This window comes from Lipotes vexillifer, unplaced genomic scaffold, assembly GCF_000442215.2.
Source record: "Lipotes vexillifer unplaced genomic scaffold, Lipotes_vexillifer_v1.1 scaffold1041, whole genome shotgun sequence".
Classification (NCBI taxonomy): domain Eukaryota; kingdom Metazoa; phylum Chordata; class Mammalia; order Artiodactyla; family Lipotidae; genus Lipotes; species Lipotes vexillifer.
Genome location: NW_006775616.1, coordinates 840,620 through 861,206, shown reverse-complemented (window position 1 = coordinate 861,206; position 20,587 = coordinate 840,620). Strand labels below are relative to the sequence as shown.

The 20,587-nt window shown below is 35.9% G+C and overlaps 1 protein-coding gene across 2 annotated transcripts in view; it reads right to left on the bottom strand.

Moving 5' to 3' along the window:
* CNTN6 (contactin 6) overlaps window positions 1–20,587 on the bottom strand; it is a 293,689-nt gene that overhangs the window by 59,326 nt on the left and 213,776 nt on the right. For both annotated transcript variants that reach the window (XM_007450034.1, XM_007450033.1), the window contains 4 exons: window positions 13,540–13,724; window positions 10,403–10,539; window positions 8,781–8,910; window positions 6,702–6,852 (listed from right to left, as the gene is read on the bottom strand). In XM_007450034.1, the coding sequence (XP_007450096.1) occupies window positions 6,702–6,852; window positions 8,781–8,910; window positions 10,403–10,539; window positions 13,540–13,724 (603 nt within the window). The remainder of the gene's footprint in view (window positions 1–6,701; window positions 6,853–8,780; window positions 8,911–10,402; window positions 10,540–13,539; window positions 13,725–20,587) is intronic.

Here is a 20,587-nt window from a genome sequence, read left to right as displayed (position 1 = left end):
CCGAACGTGCAGACTCAGCGGCCATGGCTCACGGGCCCAGCCGCTCCGCGGCATGTGGGATCCTCCTGGACCGGGGCACGAACCCGTGTCCCCTGCATCAGCAGGCGGACTCTCAACCACTGCGCCACCAGGGAAGCCCTCCCAAGTGTTTTTCACCCATGAAGAAAAGAAAGATCAAGTGACTTGCTCAATAACGATCAATTATCTCTTGGCACAGAGAATGACATCTCGTCCTTGTTTCTCCTCATCTCCTTCTCTCTCATTTCTGCTTCCCCTCTCTACTCTTCTTCCCCTGGCCCTTTCCCACAAGGTACTATTGTGTCTAAGAGGGAGGTCTTTGGAGTTGAACTGTCCTGCAGATGGAAATGGAGTGGGCCAACTAAATTGGGGGATTGAAGGCGAAACTATTGAATAAGCATCACTACTAGATTCCGTGCCACCTAATGGGTTCATTATGTTCCCACAGGGTACACCATTTTATCAAGTGCCCAGGGCCACGCAGGTTTTAATGGTGTCATTATTGTAGGATAAAGCACAAAATCCAGGATTTGATAAGATCTGTTTAGAAGTATATATATATATATATATATATATATATATGTATCTGGGTGGAAAGAGGTAATGAAATCGGTTCCAAAAATTCCAACAGTCCTCTTATTTCAAGTCTGTGGAATATGATCACATCCTGAAACCAACTTCTCGGGGGTAGGGGCAGAATCTCTATGACTAAATGAGTTCAATTCTCTGTGAATTTCAAAGTGCCGTTTGTATTCAGCTCTTTGAGATTACCAGGGTAAAAGTGGTACAAACATAACCATATGCTCTGTGGTAACTATGTCCTTCAGAAATATATCTGAATATGAAAAAAGTGTGCTTTAGTTTTTTGAGATATATGAAAAGCCTGGTATACTGCCTGTCATGTGGAGGTGCTTAAAATGGTTATTTTAATTATTAATGACAATTAGTCTAACATATAGCTGGATTTTATTTTACTTCATTTTATGAAATGATGGAGAAATGTGGTGGATTTTTTTAGGAAAGTGAAGAAGCAATGTGATGGGTTACCTATTAATTCAATTATTCTTTCAATAATAGGAAAAAAAAGTTGTCCATCTCTTTGTTTTTGTTGTTCAGAGCTTGTGTTCCCACTCGGATAAGATCTCAGGTGATTTAGGCGTCTTACTGAATGCTGCCCTTCAGAGGACGTTTTGAGCTGTCTTCCCAGCAGGTTCACATTTCCTGCGTTTTCTATTAAATTCATGAGGTGACCCCTGAACAGGTAGCCAGCAGTCACTGGGTATAAGGAGATAAATCTAGGCCTTTGATTTCTGTCAGTTCACTTGCTAAGTGGATCCACAAGGCAAAAAAGAAGCGATTAATCAAACTTAGCAGATGTGGAATTGATTCCTTCAGTTGCCTCAGAATGCCTTGCACAGATAAGCTTAATCTGTATTCATCTTGACTTCCTGTGGTGAAGTCTGTGGTTTTTCCCTTGGCTGGTGGAGGTAAGAATGTGTAACTTGGATTTGCATAAAGGTTAGGATAACAGCAGTAAATGCACCCAATGGTAACAGAGTGTATACCGATCACCCATCCTTTTCACACATGCTATGTCATTTGAGTCTCATACAACTCCAAGGGTGAGACAAGTATTATTTTCTCTATTTTTCAAACAAATCAACTGAGAACCATTGAAGTTAAAGGACTTGCTAGAAGTTATCAACTTAGTGAGTAGAGTTCATACCAGAACTCAGATCTTTGACTCCAAATAACTTAAAAACAAAACACGTTCTTATGAAGGCATATTATGTATCATGTAGTTGGCTACTTAAAAATTACCTACAGAACCTAGTATAGTATTTGGGGTATAATTTTTGCTCATCAGATATTTACAGAATGAATGAATGAACACATCATTGGTCTGTTAATTATTAAATACGTTTTTGGTTTAACTGCAAAATCTCTTAATTCAGGTAGACACAAAACAAAGTAAATTTTAGCTTTCATTGATTTAGCAAAGTAGAAAATATTCATTGGGCATCTGTTATGTTCCAGGTTTGTTCTGGGTGCTGGCCCCATAATGGTGTGTTAATGAGTGGTGCCTAGTACTCTCGGGATGCTTAAATCTAGATGCCAGGGCCCTCTGTAACCTCTGAATCCATGTAAACAGATCATTTTAGCTGTTTTGACAATTCACAGCAATCACCATGTTTGGCTCAATCACTTGGTCACCTGAACAAATAGCTAAAACATGTATAAAACTATGAGTATGAGTATGATAGAATCTGCCATTTCAACCTGCCAGGCTAACGTTTTGCATTGATTTCTAACATATAATCTCTGTTCTGGCAGTCATTGCATGGGTAGCATGCTTAGTATTTCTGAAAGTTGTTTTCATATTATTTCATCTTAAATAAGTCCAGGAAACAGTGACCTCAATGAAAAAAACAGTAGGCTAGTGATTTTACCCAAACTCAGGCCACTTGTCAATGACAGAACTGAGACTAGAATCCTGGTTTTCTGATTCCCAGCAAGGGACTCTTTATAATACATCCCAGTTTCTTCCACAGGAACATACCATTGCTCCTCTTCAGTTTAAGTGCTGTTTCTAAATGACTGGTAGCTCCGAAAAGAAAGAGGTAGATGGAGTATGACTATAGATTCCTGGTAGGAAACCAGGCAGCCTTAGGGCTCTGTAATGCCATCTGCCTATTTTTAGTTGGAGTAAAACTTTTCTCTTCTGACAGCCAGCCACAAATATAGACACTTGTAAAGATGGAACTCTTCAAATAGTCAAAACTTTGTGACACACAGGCCAATAAGAAACACCATATTCAGAAATGTTGCTTGATCTGAATTATCAACACATGAAATTTGGTAAAATCACGTGACAATAGCTTTCAGAAAATAAAGAGTTTGAGTATGTTCTCTATTATTTGCAGAGAGGAAAAGATCTGGAAGCAGAGATGGAAGATTTGGCATCAATTCTAAGCTTTGCATTAGCTATGTGATATACGCTGTCTGATTCTTGTAAGACTGGAAGAAATTGTCAAAAAATATATATTGCCACCATTTTTATAAGTAGGGCATACAGTAAGATTACTTTGAATAGGCTTCTTTAGAGTCCTTTCAACCATCTCTAGATAGTTACACTTTATTGAAAGCAAGTGTAGCAACAATGAAATTTCACAGTAGACAGGATGGTATAGAAGTTTTATAACAGACTAAAAACATACATTTCCCCATGTAGATAGATATTTCCAAGGTCAAGAACTAAAACTGTTCCTACTTGGAATCATTTAAACTGTTTTCTGTACCTGATTCTTTTAATCTTCCTGTGTATACAGTTGTATCATGCTTTAACAGAGTATGAAAAGATAGGAATTACATTTATTTTGCTATTTAGATAAAATATTCAGGCTGATGTGGCATTAAAATCTGTGTACTAAGACTCAGTGTTCTGTGTTTGAGGTTAGGATCTGGCTCTATAAAATTTGGACAATGGACTAGGTCTCTGTCTCCTAGGGTAATTAATTTCATTAGTTTCGGAAATTATGGCTTCCCCTATGGTACACACACACACACACACACACACACAAGTGTGTGCACATACAGTGTAAAAATGTATACACAGACTCTAAGTCAAATAACTTTTTATATTAATATATTGCAAATGTTAGAAAAACTATTTTGTGGCATTAGGTACTCTTAATATTCTCCTCCCCAAAGTGTTCTTCCAGTGTGATAGCTATTTGCAAGCTGAATGCAGTTACTTTGCTAGAATTTGGGATCTGTCCTGGCAACACTGACTTGAGAAGGAGAAAAGATCATGGAGAAAAGAGTCAGTTCCCTTCTAATGGCTCATATCAAAGCTATAGAAGAAATAATAAACCTTAGGCTTGAATGGGCTTGGAGAGACTACTTGGCTATCTGTTCTCTTTTAGGAAGATGAAATGCTTCTAATCCATCTTTGATATAGAAGCCTATCAAAGACATGTGGCTTACTCTAAGTTATGGTGTAATTAGGATAGAATAGAGGCTGGGCTATGTCTTCATTTGTACATACAACCTCCACAGTAAACCGTTATGCCCTTTCCCTCCTTACCTCCTCCTTCCCTTCCTCCCTTCCTCCATTCCTTCCTTCCTTTCTTCTTTCCTTTTTTTTTAATCACTGCTCTAATTTTTACCTTCAGCCTGTTTGGAAATCACCATGATAAGACTACAAAAAAGCCATCAAGTCAACACAAATAGAAGCATGGGTGCTGCATTTCCCAATAAGCTGCATGGAGTCAACTCTTAATGAAACCAGTCGTCTCAGAAAACAATAGAAGAGGGGGCAGGATAGGAAACATGCAGAAACAGAAAGCCACAGAGCTGGCTGTGTGTGACCTTTGCAAATCACTGCTTAAGGTCAGCTATACCTGGCAGAGATATACATCTGTAATTACTGTACTCTGCTGGGACTCGACTTTTTTTCCCAACTTTTTAGGATGCATATTCAGGAGATAATTTTATTTGTTTTCTTTTGCTGGAACCTGTAATGAAATTCTAAAGCAATGAGTGAATGGAATTATGAAAGAAGAATTTGTAAATAAAAATCATGTGGGCCATTCCTTTAACCCCAGTGAGACGATGCTGAATCTGATATAACTATTAGTGACTGTTTGGAGGCTAAAAAGATCCCAAATTCATCCTATATGGAGCAAAACAAATAAAACAAAAATCTGAAAAGCTGTTTTAAAAAGCAGTTTCCCTTGTACCCTACAAAGCTTTTCTTCTCTCTCTCTCTCTCTCTCTCTCTCTCTCTCTCTCTCTCTCTCTCTCTCATTTTCTTACCTCCATCTAAATCTTATTCCTTTTCTTTCTCTTCCCAACATGCCTTGCATTTGGGTCTTTAAAGGTTATAGAAGGTAAACAATAGTTATTCTGGCTCTTTAGGTGAAAATTTACAGTCACTTTAGTAAATGAAGCAGAGCTAATCGATCTTTACAAACCCTCAGTACAGAGCCTGTGTTTAAGCCTGTGGGATCTCTGGAGTTTTCCTGTTCTACAGCAGTATATTTAAACCTTGATTAGGATTTAGGAATGAAAGAGAAAACATTTAAAGAAGATCCACATCCAGATCTGTTGGGAGTGCTTGCAGCAGTTTCCCAGGTAGTCTACCTGAGGAAGGAGCCCAGCTGGGGCAGGGCGCCAGTTTTCCTTTCGCCTTTCTTTTCACCTTAGTTTTGAATTATCTGTTCTTATGTCTTGAGGCATTTCCTCCCAGAATAGCCTTTCTCTAAAGCTGGTAATGCCTTACATATTCATCCTTTTGGACATGTTCATTCATTCTGCAGACATTTATTGAGTTTGGGTTGTGCCAAGGCACAGGATGTACAAGGATACATTTGACAGAATCCCTCTCCTGGGAAAAGCTTCAGTCCGGGGCTGTAGAGAACCCTGGAGACAGAAAACAGTAAGGAAAGAAAGAGTGCCTTTGAAGGGGCTTTCTCTTATATATCTCACCACGTCAGGAGAGGGTCTGCAAGGCAGCAGATATAACGGTGAGAACACTCTACACAATTAACACTGTTTATTTGCTTGTTTTAACTTCCTTTTCTCTCTTCCTGACCACAAATGCAATCTGAGATCAGAAATGACAAAATGGTGTCCCTGCAACCCGCCTATGGACATTTTTTCTGGCTCAGAATTTTCAGTGCCAAAAATCAGATTTCTAGCTTTTCCTGAAATGTTAGAGGTTCTTCCCATAAAGCAACGTTTGACTGAATTCGGAGTATACGACTGCCTCTTTTAGGTGTAGAACTCGCTCTCCAGTCCTTCACAGTCTTCCAAGATTGACAGATAGCCATTTTTTCATCACACTTTAGTTGTCTTTTCTTTCACTTGGCCTGTTTCATTATTTATGTTACTTGCCTGGTATGTATATGAGTTTGTGACACATATGATGCTGAAGAAGTGCCCATTGAACCATTTTCATTTCTTCAGCACAACTGCTAATTCATAGTAGTAGCCCATTGTGTATTTGATCACATAGAAACACACATGGGTCATTAAATTAGAGCTACAACTGTGGTCAAGTCAACTCTGGGTATACAAGGTTCTACAGCACAATGGACTGAAATGTATTATGAGTAGAGAAAAACACCTGTTTGGGGCTGTCAAAACTCTCCCAGAAAACATGCCAGTGCCAATCAGGGATTTCTCAACCACATCCATAGTAGAAGGAAACCTCTCTTCTTTCTCTACAGGAAGCTCTCTACATTTTTTTCATGTGGTGAATTCATTTTGTCCTGGGGTGAACACCTGTGTGACTATTTAAAAACCGCAATGCCAGGTGTGTGAGTATGAGTGCCTCCTTTGTATAATGCTCTTCTCAATGATTTCTTAGTAGGCTGGGTCAGGAAAAAGCCTTCAAACTGAATATAGAAAAAGGTGTTAAAGGATTTTTTAAAATATATCTGTTACAAGTGCATGCACTGAAAATATTGCAGTCAAATTATACAAACAGCTCGTAGCCTTGAAAGATCCTTTTTTTTTTTACCATCATGTGAAAATGTTTAGTATCTCCGCATATGTAGTTGTAAGTTGGGAGGGAGTAATACAGGAGGGAATTTTGGAAGACCTAGTAAACCCTAAAAATCTTGAAAATATTATATTACAAAATATTTTAAATATTAAAACAAAAGAGATTTGTTTACCTTTTGCTTTGTCTCAGGATCTCCATTCCTCTTTTCCAGGAGATGGCGGCCCTAGGGAAAGCATTCGGTTTGCATTCGATCACAATGTCCCCACCAACTTGAACAACTGAATTTTTTTTAATGGGATTTTTGGAGAAATCAGGAGCTGAGGCTAAAAACAAAATTACAAAATTGTTAAATTACTAATATCTGTAAACAAAACTTTTTTCAAGCTACTTTGCTCAAGGTTTTTTTGGGCTAGTTATGGATTTGGCATTTTGGAGTCAGTTTCCATTTGTAAAATGAAGATGACAGTAGATATTACCTCAGAAAGTTAGTCTAGGTCTTGAATGAGATAACATTCAATAAAGAAGGATAAGTAGTGCCTGGCACAAAGTATGGGTTCAGTAAATGTAATTTATTTTTGTTTTGGTGCTGGTCATTGTGATAACAAAAGCAAGCTGGAGTGAGGGAGGAAGCAAGTTACAAAAAAGTCACATTCTTAATAATATTTATAATGAAGAGGGTGAAGATGGTTCCATAAGAACAGAAGACGGAATTTTAACCCTGCTTAGGGAAATTACTAAATCTGTTCTAGCCAAGATAATAATCCTAAATGTTAATATACATATATGACAATGAAATACCTTTGAAGTAAATCAGAAGTACATCATCATTATTTTAGATTTCTTCAGGCATGTCTTTAACTAGAAAAATGGAAATAAATAGTCTGCAATAGTCTGCCTGTTGAGGCAGGCAGGCTGAGTAGAAACTTAAAAAAAAAAAAACCTAATCTTTGTCAGTTTCAACAAATACCAGTTCATGAAGGTGATAAATAATTAGACTGCCTGGGTGCATCCAAGTCTTCCCAGCTCCATTCTTGTGGGCACCTATATGTCCAATCCCCATTCTTAGCCTAAAGTCTACGTGAACTGAAGTTCTTTCAGATATGCCATGTTCTCTTGCTTCTGGGCGTTTCGAGTATGGCTTCTCTGTCCTTCCACTGACTTGTGAATGCTTTTTCTTCTGATCTCAGCTTAAAGAGAATGTTCTCAATTTAGGTTATGTTCAACTGATAACACCTATTCAATTCTTTACTGTAATAATCATGATATTTTAAAATTTAGCCTTTTTTCTCTGTGAAACTACAGGTTCTATGAAGGTAAAGATCACTTTAATTTTGATAATTATGTTTTAGGTGATTAGTACACAACAAATATTCAATAAATACTGACTGAATGAATAAACAAATGAGTCAATGTCCATCACCCATATGCTCATGAAACTGTCTTTTTGCTTAATTCCTCCTCTCTTTCATCTCCTGTCTTCATACCATTAAGAAAGCCTTAGGATGAAAGATATCAATGAGTCATTTATCCTGACAGACACCACTGGTTGACTATCCCAGAATATCATCCGCAAACCACTTCTATCTCAACATTTTCCACTATAAGGGCTTATTTTCCCAGCTTCTCTTGAGGTCTCAGTGGTCACATGACAGGGTTCTAGCTAATGACATAAAAGGAGTCTGCTGTAAGGGCTCAGAAACTTTTGCTTTACTAATGAAAAGGAGTGTCCACTCTGTCTTCTGCTTTGAGTTTGGACTTGATTTCTGTAGCTACAGCAGTCTTCCTGGAACCAGGAGGCTACAAGCATGAGGAAAGAGTTTAAAGAATAACGTCATCAAGTCACAGTGCCATTGCTCAGCTACCACCCCTGAAGTTATTATTGAGATAAAATAAATCGTTGTTTAAGTCTCTACAAATTGAGGTTTTCATTTCTTATTTTCTTATTTTCAGCTGAAAACATTCCTAATAGATGCTTTTGGGGTTGTATTCAAAACCTCATGCTGGGATCAGCTTTGGAGGAGCCACTTCTGGTTTGGATGAACCCAGTAGTGGGCTCCTCCAAGCCCTAATATGTTGCCCTAGCAGAATAATAATTCTCACTTTGCATTTTTTTAGAAGCTAATTTAGACATTTTTCATTATTTCAAGGAAAAGCAATTTCTAATTTACAGAAAAATTGGATTCATATTACATATAATCATAGCTTGCTAAAATGTCAGTTTGAATTTTTTGGCTATAAATGAATGACTTACCTAATACTCTCAATTCTGCATTTGCATAAATTATCTGATATTTGTTTTCTGCAGCACATTGGTAGATACCAGAATCTGACACATTCAGCATAGTTATGATAAGTGTCCCATTTTCTATTTGAATTCTTTCCTAATAAAAGAAAAGGCACATAAAGATGCTAGTTTGTTAACGTAGGTATTCTCTTATCATTTATGCATATCTATGAGCTATGATATTTTGGTGTATGAGAACTGTTGCTTATGAAAATAAGTTTAGTATACTTCAAGATCCTGAGAAGCTTTCTGGAGTTTAAGAAAATGGAAATGTTCTTAGTATAATTTTAATGGTTAGTATATTTTATGTTACCTTATTTCTTTGAATATTGGCATTCTTTGCATAGAAGGTATGTTACCTTTCTGTTATACGGTATATAAAATAATTTGGAATACTCTACCGGTCCAGTTTTCCAGAAAACATGGTTTGACAATAATGTTAGACATGGATAGAGTGATTAGCAAATTTCCTTGGATTTCCATCATAATGTCTCAAAAAGACTTAAAATATGATGACTTGATAATTTTCTAATTCAGTACATAAGTTGAAGGAGCTAAATTCTTCTTCTCTGCAGTTGACTGTAAAGTGTGTTTAAATAGCCAAAATCTGTTACACAGTCCCATTTGGAGTATAGAAATGTAATTTTGAGTGTACAGAATGAAATAGTTTAATAGTGCAAATATAACTTTAAATATTTCAGGGTACCTATTACCATCCACTAAAGATAACAAAAATAGGCTGGAGGAAACAGGGAATGTTACATGCAAAAGGGATTCAGGAATTAAATTTCAGTAAAGCCGAAACAAAGAACAGTGTTCCATTCAGATTCGAAACAACAGATGTTCCTTTTATCTCTAACTGTGCCTATAAGTGCAAAGTAGAGTGGAGAATTAACACAATTATTTGGATAATTTGATGGGAAAAATAACCTTGTCTCATTTTCTGTCTATTGTAGGATAAGGTGTGCTTTAGATTGAAAAATGTGGATAACTGCCTCAGTTCTCTACTTCCCTAAGTTTAGAGACAGCCATTAGCTTTCATAAAACCAAGATACTAGGTAATGATTAAGAACTTGGGTTCTGGAATCAGATTATGCTTAGAATACTAATTCTGACATTTACTAGCTGCGGTGTGACCTTGGACAAATGGACTTAAGCCCTCTGAAACCAATTTTTTTCATTTATAGAAATAATAATCATATCTCTCTCATAAAATTGTCATGAGGATACAATAAGATAATGCATGGAAAACATTTAACACAGGGCCTGGCTCATATGAGAGTTCAGTGGATGTTGTTGATGATGATGATGATGATAATGATATCATCTGAATATGGATCCATCACTGAGTAATGTGTGACCTTGTACAAGTTATGTTCTCTACCCTTAGTTTTCTCATTTGAAAAATGATGATAATATTAATAGCTATGTGAGGATTAAATAAATTTAAGGATTAAATAAATTAGGGTATATAAAAATTATACTCTATTTCCTGGCACCTGCTAAACATTCCAGAAACATAGTTTCTGTTAGTAACAAAATTTCCCTAGCAGAGTAGGTGAATGTTTAATATCAGCACAGTTGCTTACCTCTGTATTGAGGCGTTCACCATTCTTTAACCACGTGTACCAAGGGTTTGGCTTTCCACTAGCTTTGCATTCCCACAACAAGCTGTCATAGATGGACAGGTATGTATTTTGGATTTTTTGTTCCCATTCTGGAGGGGCTGTTTCAAAAAGAAACAACAGCAGCTATTTAGCAAGTCATAATAATCCAAGACATTATTTTACATTCCAAGGACTGTAGAAATCAGAAGGACAAGGCTAACTGGGTCTGGTAGTACTGTACACACGTGATTTGAGGGAAGAGAAATGCAGGACCACCGAAGTGGGATAAGAGAAACCCTGTTGTAAATATCAGTGGACGTTTTGCGTAAGATTGATGTTTGCCTTTTGTCATTTTGCTGAACCTATATTAACAACTTGAGAGTTGTGGGAACAAGGCTAGAGAATAATTCTATGTTAACTATTAGTATATAGGTCAAGTTAGAAAATGTATATCAAATCTGAACCCTCTGTGGGCAAAAGGCCATTGATTACATTTGGATTAAACTAAGTAAAATAATTGTATCTATACCCTATATAATTACAATTCAGTAGTTTGAAGCATAAATCAAATATCAGCCTCATCACATTTTAGTACGGTTATAATCCAGTTTTTTTTTCCCTACATAAAATTCTTGACAGGGAATGAGAACTTCTGGAGTTGTATATAGGTTAAGCATCTAACTTTGATCCTAGGCATGAATTTTCCAAACCTTATTTTCTAATCTGAGAACCAATCTACATAGTTCTGAAGCAAAAAGCAACTGGTATAATTGATGTTGAAATGTTATTTAAGTGTAAGGTAGTATTATCCTTTCTAACATTCATGGAAACAGGGGTGTATAAGTTAAATGCTTTAAAATTAATATTTCTTCTATAATGATGATAGGAAAATTTCTGGATTTGCAATTTAATCCCTCTCCTTTGTTTAGATCTATTCTAGATATGTTGGAGTGGAGAAGCCTTCCTTTGGAATCTCAATCTGTTGTAAGCTAGGTGTTTTATATGTGTTGTACTCAATTCTTCCTTCAAACTCTTATAGAGGATTTTGTTGTATGGGTGTTAGGTAACCTGCTCAAGAAGGCATAGTTAGAAAAGAGAAACCTATCTTTTTACTCTGAGAGCAGAGCCAAAGTCAAGGGCTTGTGTTCAGTTTGTTTATTTGGGAGTGCTGGCCAAGGGTAAGGTGTCAGGAAAAGGGAGAGTCAACAGGGAAGGAAAGAGTTAATGCAAGGATGAGTTATTGAGTTGACCACCAGCACGGACGATTGTTACTCCATCCTCTGTAAATGTATAAGGAGTGTCTATAACTGCCTACCCAGGAAAGGAGGAGGAAGCATTTATTCATTGGCTCTTTTTCACAGTTATTCAAGGGCAGTGCAGGTGTTAACTATTAGGACATCCAGGTTGTGTGTGCTTCAGTGCTGAGTAGGTTCTTGAAGGGGCCAAAGAAAACTGGAACAGGAAACAAGATGGCCTTGTGTGGCACCTGCGGTAAGACTCTGTCATGCTACACCTGCAAACCATGGTGTTGAGCTGGTCACTGCAGCAGTAGTTGGAGAAAGTGGAACTGAGAGTCTTTGAAATGATGCACAAGTATATCTGACTTTCAGGGTGTTTCCACTGTAACTTCTACTTCCACAAAGATAGAACGTCCTTCAGGGAGGAGAGGATGAAATCATGATGTCCCACTGTGGTGAAGAGTAAGCCTAGATTACCTTCGGTGGAAACCAGGGCAACTTCCAGTTACAGAACATGTTTTTCACAACCTTGAGGGATAAATGAAGGCAACCCTTAGAAGAACTGAGTGTATGAGTGAAATTGATTCATGTTTCTATTTATTATTTCTAAAATGTATAATTTGTAGGTAATTGTTCAGAAATTGCCCTAACGTGTTTGACCTGGAAGAAGAAATGCATGGTCATATAAAATCCACGTAGCTTACAGGAGTTTGAGATATATATGGTTTGTTGCTTAGTGCAATAACTGTAACTTTAAACCATATTTATTTATTTAATGTGTACATTCTTTGGATGCTTAGGATTCTGAAGAACAAAGTTTTAAATCTTCAACTAAGTAGGAGCTACATTAAAAAAAAAGCTTAGGATTTCAAGTCTACCATATGGGCTTGGGTTTTAGATTTATTTTTTCCCCCATCAATGGTTGTGTAACTCACTTAACTCCTCTAAATGTGTTCCATTTTGTATAACGAAAATAATATTTTATAAACTTATTTTGGAGGTTATAAGGACACAATATAGATGGATATTTTTCCTCCGATTACTTTATTACTGATTATAAATGTGTCACATAGAAACATGTCACATAGAAAATGACTTTTGGACATGTATGAATACAGTTTTTAAAAGTCCCCTAGTACAGTTGTATTAAATTTAGCGAAGAAGTTAATAATATTTTAAAAGCAACAAACATTTTGATAATTATGAGGTATATTTTATGGTTTTTTGGCATCAAAAAAAAAGAAAAAGTGAATTTCATGCAAGTGTGTATTTTGGCCTGGATGAAAGAAGACATAAAGGCAACTTTTAGAAAATATATGCTTTCACCATCTCTCTTAAGTCCATGAGAGATTCTGATAATTGAGGCAAATATATTTTTTAAATGAAGTAATGAGTTTTTTTTTTCTATTACCTACATATGAGTAGACAATTATGGGAAATATAAACAAATACTGAAAACTACCATTAAGTATTATGTTTCTCCTGTCATTTTCTCCTTCTTTTGTTAAGTTCTACTTGGGATTATAATTAAGGTATTCATAGTCTGTTGCTGAATGTTTTAAGGGAAATATATTGAGTTCCATTCTACTCTGTGTTATAAATGTCTATGGCTTTTACATAACATTGCTGATATTTCCAAGGATATTATAATAAACAATAGCATGCTATTATTTATTAGCATACTATGCCGAAATTAAAGCCATATTTTAAAAATGGTCTTTCCCATCTGCTAATCATTGTATTAATAAGCTTCCTTTCCTGGAAATGTGTCTTCTCTATTTCTCCTATGACACTTTTCCACAACATGCTAAAGACCTTCACTATTTACTATGAAGGATATGACCAATTATTTCATATATTTTTTGAAATTCATTAGCTCACCATAGAAAATGAGTTGACCTTTTGCAAGATTTCTTCCTCGAAGGTTACTTGCAATGCACTCATAGACGCCTTCATCTTCCTGTTGAAAGTTTGGGATTTCAAGGATAGCTTGGGATTTGCTGTACTTGACTTTCCCAGGCAACGGGCTTCCATCCAACCTCCTCCAACTAATATCAGGGACTGGACTAAACAGTTATACCTCATTAGAATAGAAGATGGTTCAGTCTTTATGACAGCAGGATAAAATAAGAATTCCTTAAGGATAACTCTCAAGGAAAAGAATAAATCAATATATTATATTGTGACTAGTTTTCACATCATGCAGTCATTTGCCATTCACTCATCCAGCGATTTATAACACTTTATTAAGAGCCTGTCATGTGCAAGTCACAGTACTAGGATCAGGGAATATACTGATGACTGAACTAAGCATGTTTTCTGCCCTCATGTTGCTCACAGACTAGTGGGGAAACAGGCAATAAACAAATTATGAAAAACAAATATATTTGTAAATTGCAATAACTGAAACAAAGGAAATAAGGTGCAGAGATAATAGCAAGATTATATCACTTTAAATACGGTGGTCAGGAAATTCTTTGTGAGGATGTGTCTTTTAAGAGGAGGCAAGCTCTCTCTATTTACAGATTCTAAGACAAAAATACAGATTCCTCTGTAGCTAAATTGGTACTAATATGTAACTGAAGACATATGTGATGGGTGAGCTAAATTATCAAAGGGCATGAGTATTATATAACAGACCCAGATGATTTGGGAGCACAGAATCTATGATCCTCAAAAGAATGTACTTATTTACACCCAAACTTAAAACAAAATGACATAAAAGATAACTTTACATTGTACTCTGTCTCTTTTCAGAAAGAATTTGTAAAGAATTCCTGTATTTATAGGAATTTAGCTTAAGGTCTTAAATCTAATATGTTTAGTCTAATAGGATTATCTTTTAAAACGGCAAAAATACCATGGTGAGGAAGGCCTCACTTGTACAGATAGAATATAAAGAAATGTAGCTTATAAAGTTATAACCAGAAAATCTTCCCTAAACCAATTATTTGTAAAATCAATCCCCAATCTATTCACACTATCATCTTTCCTTTCTAACTTTCAAGTAATTCTTCATTCCCTTATGGATTTTCAGGTGCTTTAAATATTTCTGTTCTAAACGTATTTCAAATAATAATAATAATAGTAAATCATTTTGCAAAGCCAAATTATAAACTTTGTAGACGATGCAGAATTTTTTTCAAGTCCATGAAACTGATGTAGGAGAACCATTCAGTCACATACAAAGTGGTTGACAAATGAAGATCTACTGAGTCTGAGCAGTAACAACTGCAGAAAATTGGTGGTGATGACTGAGTAGAGACTTCAATTAAAGCAGGAAAACTGATGAAGGCTCAGGAATTTTTTATTGCAAACAATGATGATCCTGCTGTGCAAATCAAAGATATACATCATGCAGAAAGTCATACATGTGCTCACACATATTTCACAGGAAACATACTCCCCAATCAATGTTTGATTCATCTGTTTTTCTCAGAATTAGCATATAGTGACAAATACAACTTGAATTTTGTTAAACATATCATTATGTATTATGATAAGTGTTGTTTTTGTCCTTTTAAAAAGCTTTGCCACTTGCCACAACTTTAGGTTGATATTTTAGTAAAATGGCATATATTCTTGCCAACAATTAACCCAGATAACTTGTTTTCTTATTCATTCATTTTATGAAGTACCAAACTAAGAATAAAAATAAAGTTCGAGAAGAAAGTTTACTCACAGAGAAAGATCTTCACCAAGTCTGGGCAGTATTATCCAATGTTTAAAAATACATGTAACGTGTATGTGAACATGAAAAGTTAGTAGCTATAGGTGGTGAGAATATGAATGCCTTTTATTCTCCTTTTTTCTGCTTATCTCAATTTTTCCGTTATTTTCCTACAATGAGCATGTATTACCCATATAATAGAAAAATTCTAAGAAAATTTATTTACAAAGAGAAAAATATTATAAATAGAGGCTCTGATATTTATCTGAATTCATGATCCTTTGTTGTCTTTTTATAATAGTGTGTCTCTGAGGTTTATGACAAATACATGCAAAATATTCAACTAAAAAACACTTTAACCTAAAACATTCAGACAAAAAAAAAAATTTCAGTAATGACTATTTTCCCATTGTTATATCATTGTTCTTTATTTTAACTCTGAAGACAGAAGTCCATTTTTAACCTAACTAAATATCTAAATCTCTGAACCAGAAATTGAATGGTTTGACATTTAATAATAATAACTATAATAATATCACAATGAAGAGCTATGGTTTATTAACTACAGACTATGTGCCAAGCACTATGTGTATAATGTGTAAATATAATTTCATTTTCTCTTTCTATAAGCGACAGTGGCACAGCTGGGATTTATTTCCAGGTTTCTTTGTCTCAGAATCTATGTGCTTACAAGACAAAACAGACATCACATCCTCTGATAGCTTTCAATTTTTGTGGTTTTGTAAAAGTGAATCACCATCTTAAGTGGCCCAATTAAGTGGGGGTAAAAAGAACAAGTCCCACCAATCCCAATTATTGTGACCTTTCCCTCCAAAAGAGCTCAGTGAGGACACTGGAGTCTCTGGACAAGCATTTTTCCCTTGAAGGATAAAATGATGTATCCTATATAGACATACCTTTCCAACAGAAGTAGTGTAGAAGATAATGTCAGCGCTTCACCCGTTTTCTTTCTTATCCCTTAGCACCCCAAATCCTGATGTGCTTTCACCCTCAACAGTTAGTACATGCATCATTTTGCTGTCAGCTACACTTAAGCTGCTGTAGCTAACTTTTCCTTCACAAAAAAAGAGCTAAAAACAGTTAGGAATTTACATACTCCCTGGGGCAACTCTCAACCAATAACTGACTAAATGAGGCATAAATACTCCAGCTCCCCTGCCCCTGATGGTGGAATACCTCTAGATGTGACCTGCACTCTTTCTAGAAGTCCTGTACAAGACTGAGGCAAATATATCTTATGTGGAACTTTGCATGATATTATACTCTGCCTGGCTACTCTTTTTTCCCAAGTGGGCTTGTCCATTCTCTGATGAGTTCTTCATAAAAACTCTTCTAAAAAGTCACTTTAAAAAAAATATCCGGAGCTTCCCTGGTGGCGCAGTGGTTGAGAGTCCGCCTGCCGATGCAGGGGACAGGGGTTTGTGCCCTGGTCTGGGAAGATCCCACATGCCGCAGAGCGGCTGGGCCCGTGAGCCACGGCCGCTGAGCCTGCGCGTCCAGAGCCTGCGCGTCCAGAGCCTGTGCTCCGCAAAAACAAAAACAAACAAACAAACAAACAAACAAACAAACAAAAAATATATATATATATATCCTTTCAAGATCTACTTCTTGGAAAACCAGTTTATTAGAACCCCCAATATTCTCTAATCATGTTCCACTTTGATTATAATGCCAACTGTAAGTACTTCTCAATATGGTACTTCTATATAGCCACTAGACACATAAAAATGATATTCTGTGGAAGTGAACATTAATGGCATATAAGACCAAGAACTGAGCAATAGAATCCTTGTGAAAAACCATGAGTGTGGTTTATATTTTCAGAACAATGCTCTATAGGGTCAGAATTACACTAGAAGGCAAGAAATGTGAAAGAGGCATGAGGCTGAAGAGAGACATAAGTTTCTCACTTAAAGAACATCCTCTAGATCTTGTTTCTTTTACCTCAATTATGTTTGGAGTGATATATCTTCTCTCATAAACCACTCAACTACTGAGAAGCTTATAAGATTCAGTGAACTGGCTTCTAACATAACTTTCAATTTTGAAGAAAGGTATAAGAATTAGACCTCTGTATTCTCAGTCTGCAGTGGACATGTGTTGGTTTTTGTGTGTGCATTTTGATTTTCCTTAAAAAACCCAATGCTTACTATCTTTAGTCCATCTGATTTGAATTGAGAGGACTATACCTCTGGCTGCAGGACTGAGCACAAGATTCAGGTCTTTCCATTAGAAGCTAGTGTACCATGGCCACCATAGTTGGTCAACTCTGGAAACTAAGACAACCCAATCAGAGACAACTAGACTCAGTTCTGGGACTGCTTTTGGAGGAGTTATTAAAGAGAGTATCTTTTGTCACTAGGGTTTCCTCAGACAGTGGGATATAGGTTGGACCTTCTAGGCAGCACTTTTCCACCACATGGAGAAAGTGTCTTTGAAAGTCAAAGTTAACACAAAAGAAGGAAACTTGGAATTCTTTACATGTCTAGAGGAAGTCATGCTTGATGCCCCAAAAAAATTAAAAAAAAAAAAATCTCCTTGAACATTTCCATTAGTCAATACAGTCTCTTTTTGTCTTATGCCTTCTTGAGTAATTTTCCTGCTGCTTTCGTCCAAAAAAAGGCTTTACAAATAGTGTCTGAATGACTGGGTTCAAATCCTAGCTATGTTATTTTCTATCTGTGTGATCAAATTGTATGATATGATAGATTCCTTCAGGATATTATATTTTATACTCTAGATATTTTAGAATTCTCAGAGCAACTAAACTATCAAAAAATAGTCACTCAAACATTTAAATTTTTTAATCAAAAGTCTTATCAAGTGCGTTTCGTGGCTGTATTTCATGTTAACAAAATTTCTAATGGGAGAAAAATCAAGCAGTTTTATATGATTTCACAGTTACTAATTAAACATTGAGATTTTGTTTTCAGATTTGTTATGTCAGTACAAAATATGAATGTCATGAGCCTCTTGATTACCACTGGTAATGTGAGATATAGGATCATGAAGAATACATGTAAAACGTGCATTTTAATGAAAAGTTCCCATTTAGTCTGGGCACTTTTTATGAAGACACTAAATGAATTGCTTTAGATTTCGCACCGTCTCTCTTTTCTGAAGATATGCCAAATGGACAGTGGATAGAAAGAACTAAAATCAACAAAAGATGAAATTATTTTAGTAATGAGCTTTAGTTTTAAATGCAAGTTAATTTTTCCAAGAGATAACATTCTGTATAAATGATAATACTAATACTAATACTAGTGCTAATATTAATAACAAAGCTATTATAATAGAATACTATTTATACAGTACAGAGCAGAGTGCAGTTTTTACACTTACCAGCTATATGTTATTGTACATTTATAACATAAATATTCTCATTTATAGGATAGGGCTTAACACTAGTATGTAAGTCACAGGATTAGAGTGAAGATTAAATGATATAATACATTTCATGTGTTTAACACACTGTCTAGAACACTTTAAACAATATATTTTTTGTGTTAATGACAAGTTAAAAAATAATTTAAGATTATTATGTTACTGTTATCATTTCAAAAGCCAGATTCCTAGCTTATATTTATCTGTTTTCTATTCTCCTTTAAGAACTCCATATGACTAGGCATTTGACATAAATTGATTTATGAATCATACATAAACTAAAATCAAATCTCCATACGGTGAACGAAATGGGTACACAAACATGCACATATGTCTCTAGAAGTAAATTTCCTGCTTCTTCCTGTTTAATACACTGCCTGGTAAGGAGATAATGCCTCTGATCATAGCGTCATGTTCATTTCCTCCTCATGAGAGCAGGGATCTCTCAGGTGAGATATAACATGCTTTGCTGTAAAATACTTTTTTTTTTTCAGCCTGGCTTGTCATCTAGGGCCATTACGGTAGAGAGGAAAGGAATTAGACAACATTCTCCAAAGAGAAAAAAAATGCGTTGTAAGAAAGCTGAACGTTTATTTATGAATATTAATAACCATTAATTGAGTGCTTACTGTATACCAGGATTGTGACAGATGGTGTCCATATGTTGCGTTAAATACTCAGCTGGAAGTTGTTAACAATCCTAATTACCCTTTTGGAATGGTACTCACGTTTAGACAGGTAATTTCTGCTAAATTATGACCTGCCAATTCTCTTCCACTTAGAGTTCTGGTACAGGCTAATTTAATGTGATCCTCCTTCCAATTCTCTGAGTTGCCACCCATGCAGTTATTAGCACTAGTAGACTCCTTCTCCTTCTGTGGCTTTAGCATTCTATTTAGGATCTACTTAGTTTGTCCATGATGATAATATTAGTGATGTAATATTCTCTGGCAGTTCATTTTAATTTAAAATAAGTGATCTATTTAAAGTGCAAAGTTAATATATGAAGAATGCCATGCAGCAACGGAGATCTTTGAAGGGTCTTCAGAATGGAGATTATTATTAAATCTCTTGAAACTCTGTCATTTAAAGGTTAAGTTAAAATACATGGTGCCATCATCATCCTAACTACAGGTATCAGCCATTTCTGGCAACATTTCCCTTTCAGTTCCAGTTCCTCTCCACTTTTTTTTTTTTTTTTTTTTTTTTTTTAATCTTCACAAATATGGTGTCAAAATCCAGCTTGGATACAAATCTCAATAAAGAAAATCAATTTGAAGCAACTCTCATCCAGAGTTTCCTCAGACCATAGATGAGGCATTCATGAACCGTGTATTTCAAAAAACTTTACAAAAGCCTCTTCTTATTTTGTTTCTATATTTTCCTGAAATGTGAGTCCTCACAGTTCTAAAATACTACTAGATCATAAAAGCAAAATTTCTTTCTTCCTCCTTCCCTCCCTCCTGCTTTCTCTTTCCCTCTTTTTGTCTCTTTCTTTCTCTCCCCCCTTTCTCCCTTCCTTCCTTCCTCCCTCCCTTCTCCTTCCTTCCTTCCTTCCTTTCTCTCTCTCTCTCTCTCTCTTTCTTTCTTTCTTGCCCCTCCCTCTGGTATTGTGCTTCTTAAATAAGCATTGCCATAAATAAGGACTTTCATTCCTTACTCTCTTGTCATTATGCTTTTACAGAATGAGCATCCCATTAATTTTATCTGGAGGCAGAGAATACATTTGTTAACCCTCTGGCCTAGTTCAACCTGAACTGGAAGTTAAATTAAAGCTATTCACACTCTCGTACGAACTCTGCTTCAGTTCTATACTTTTAGCCCATAAATAGAATTTTCATTACTAGTGCT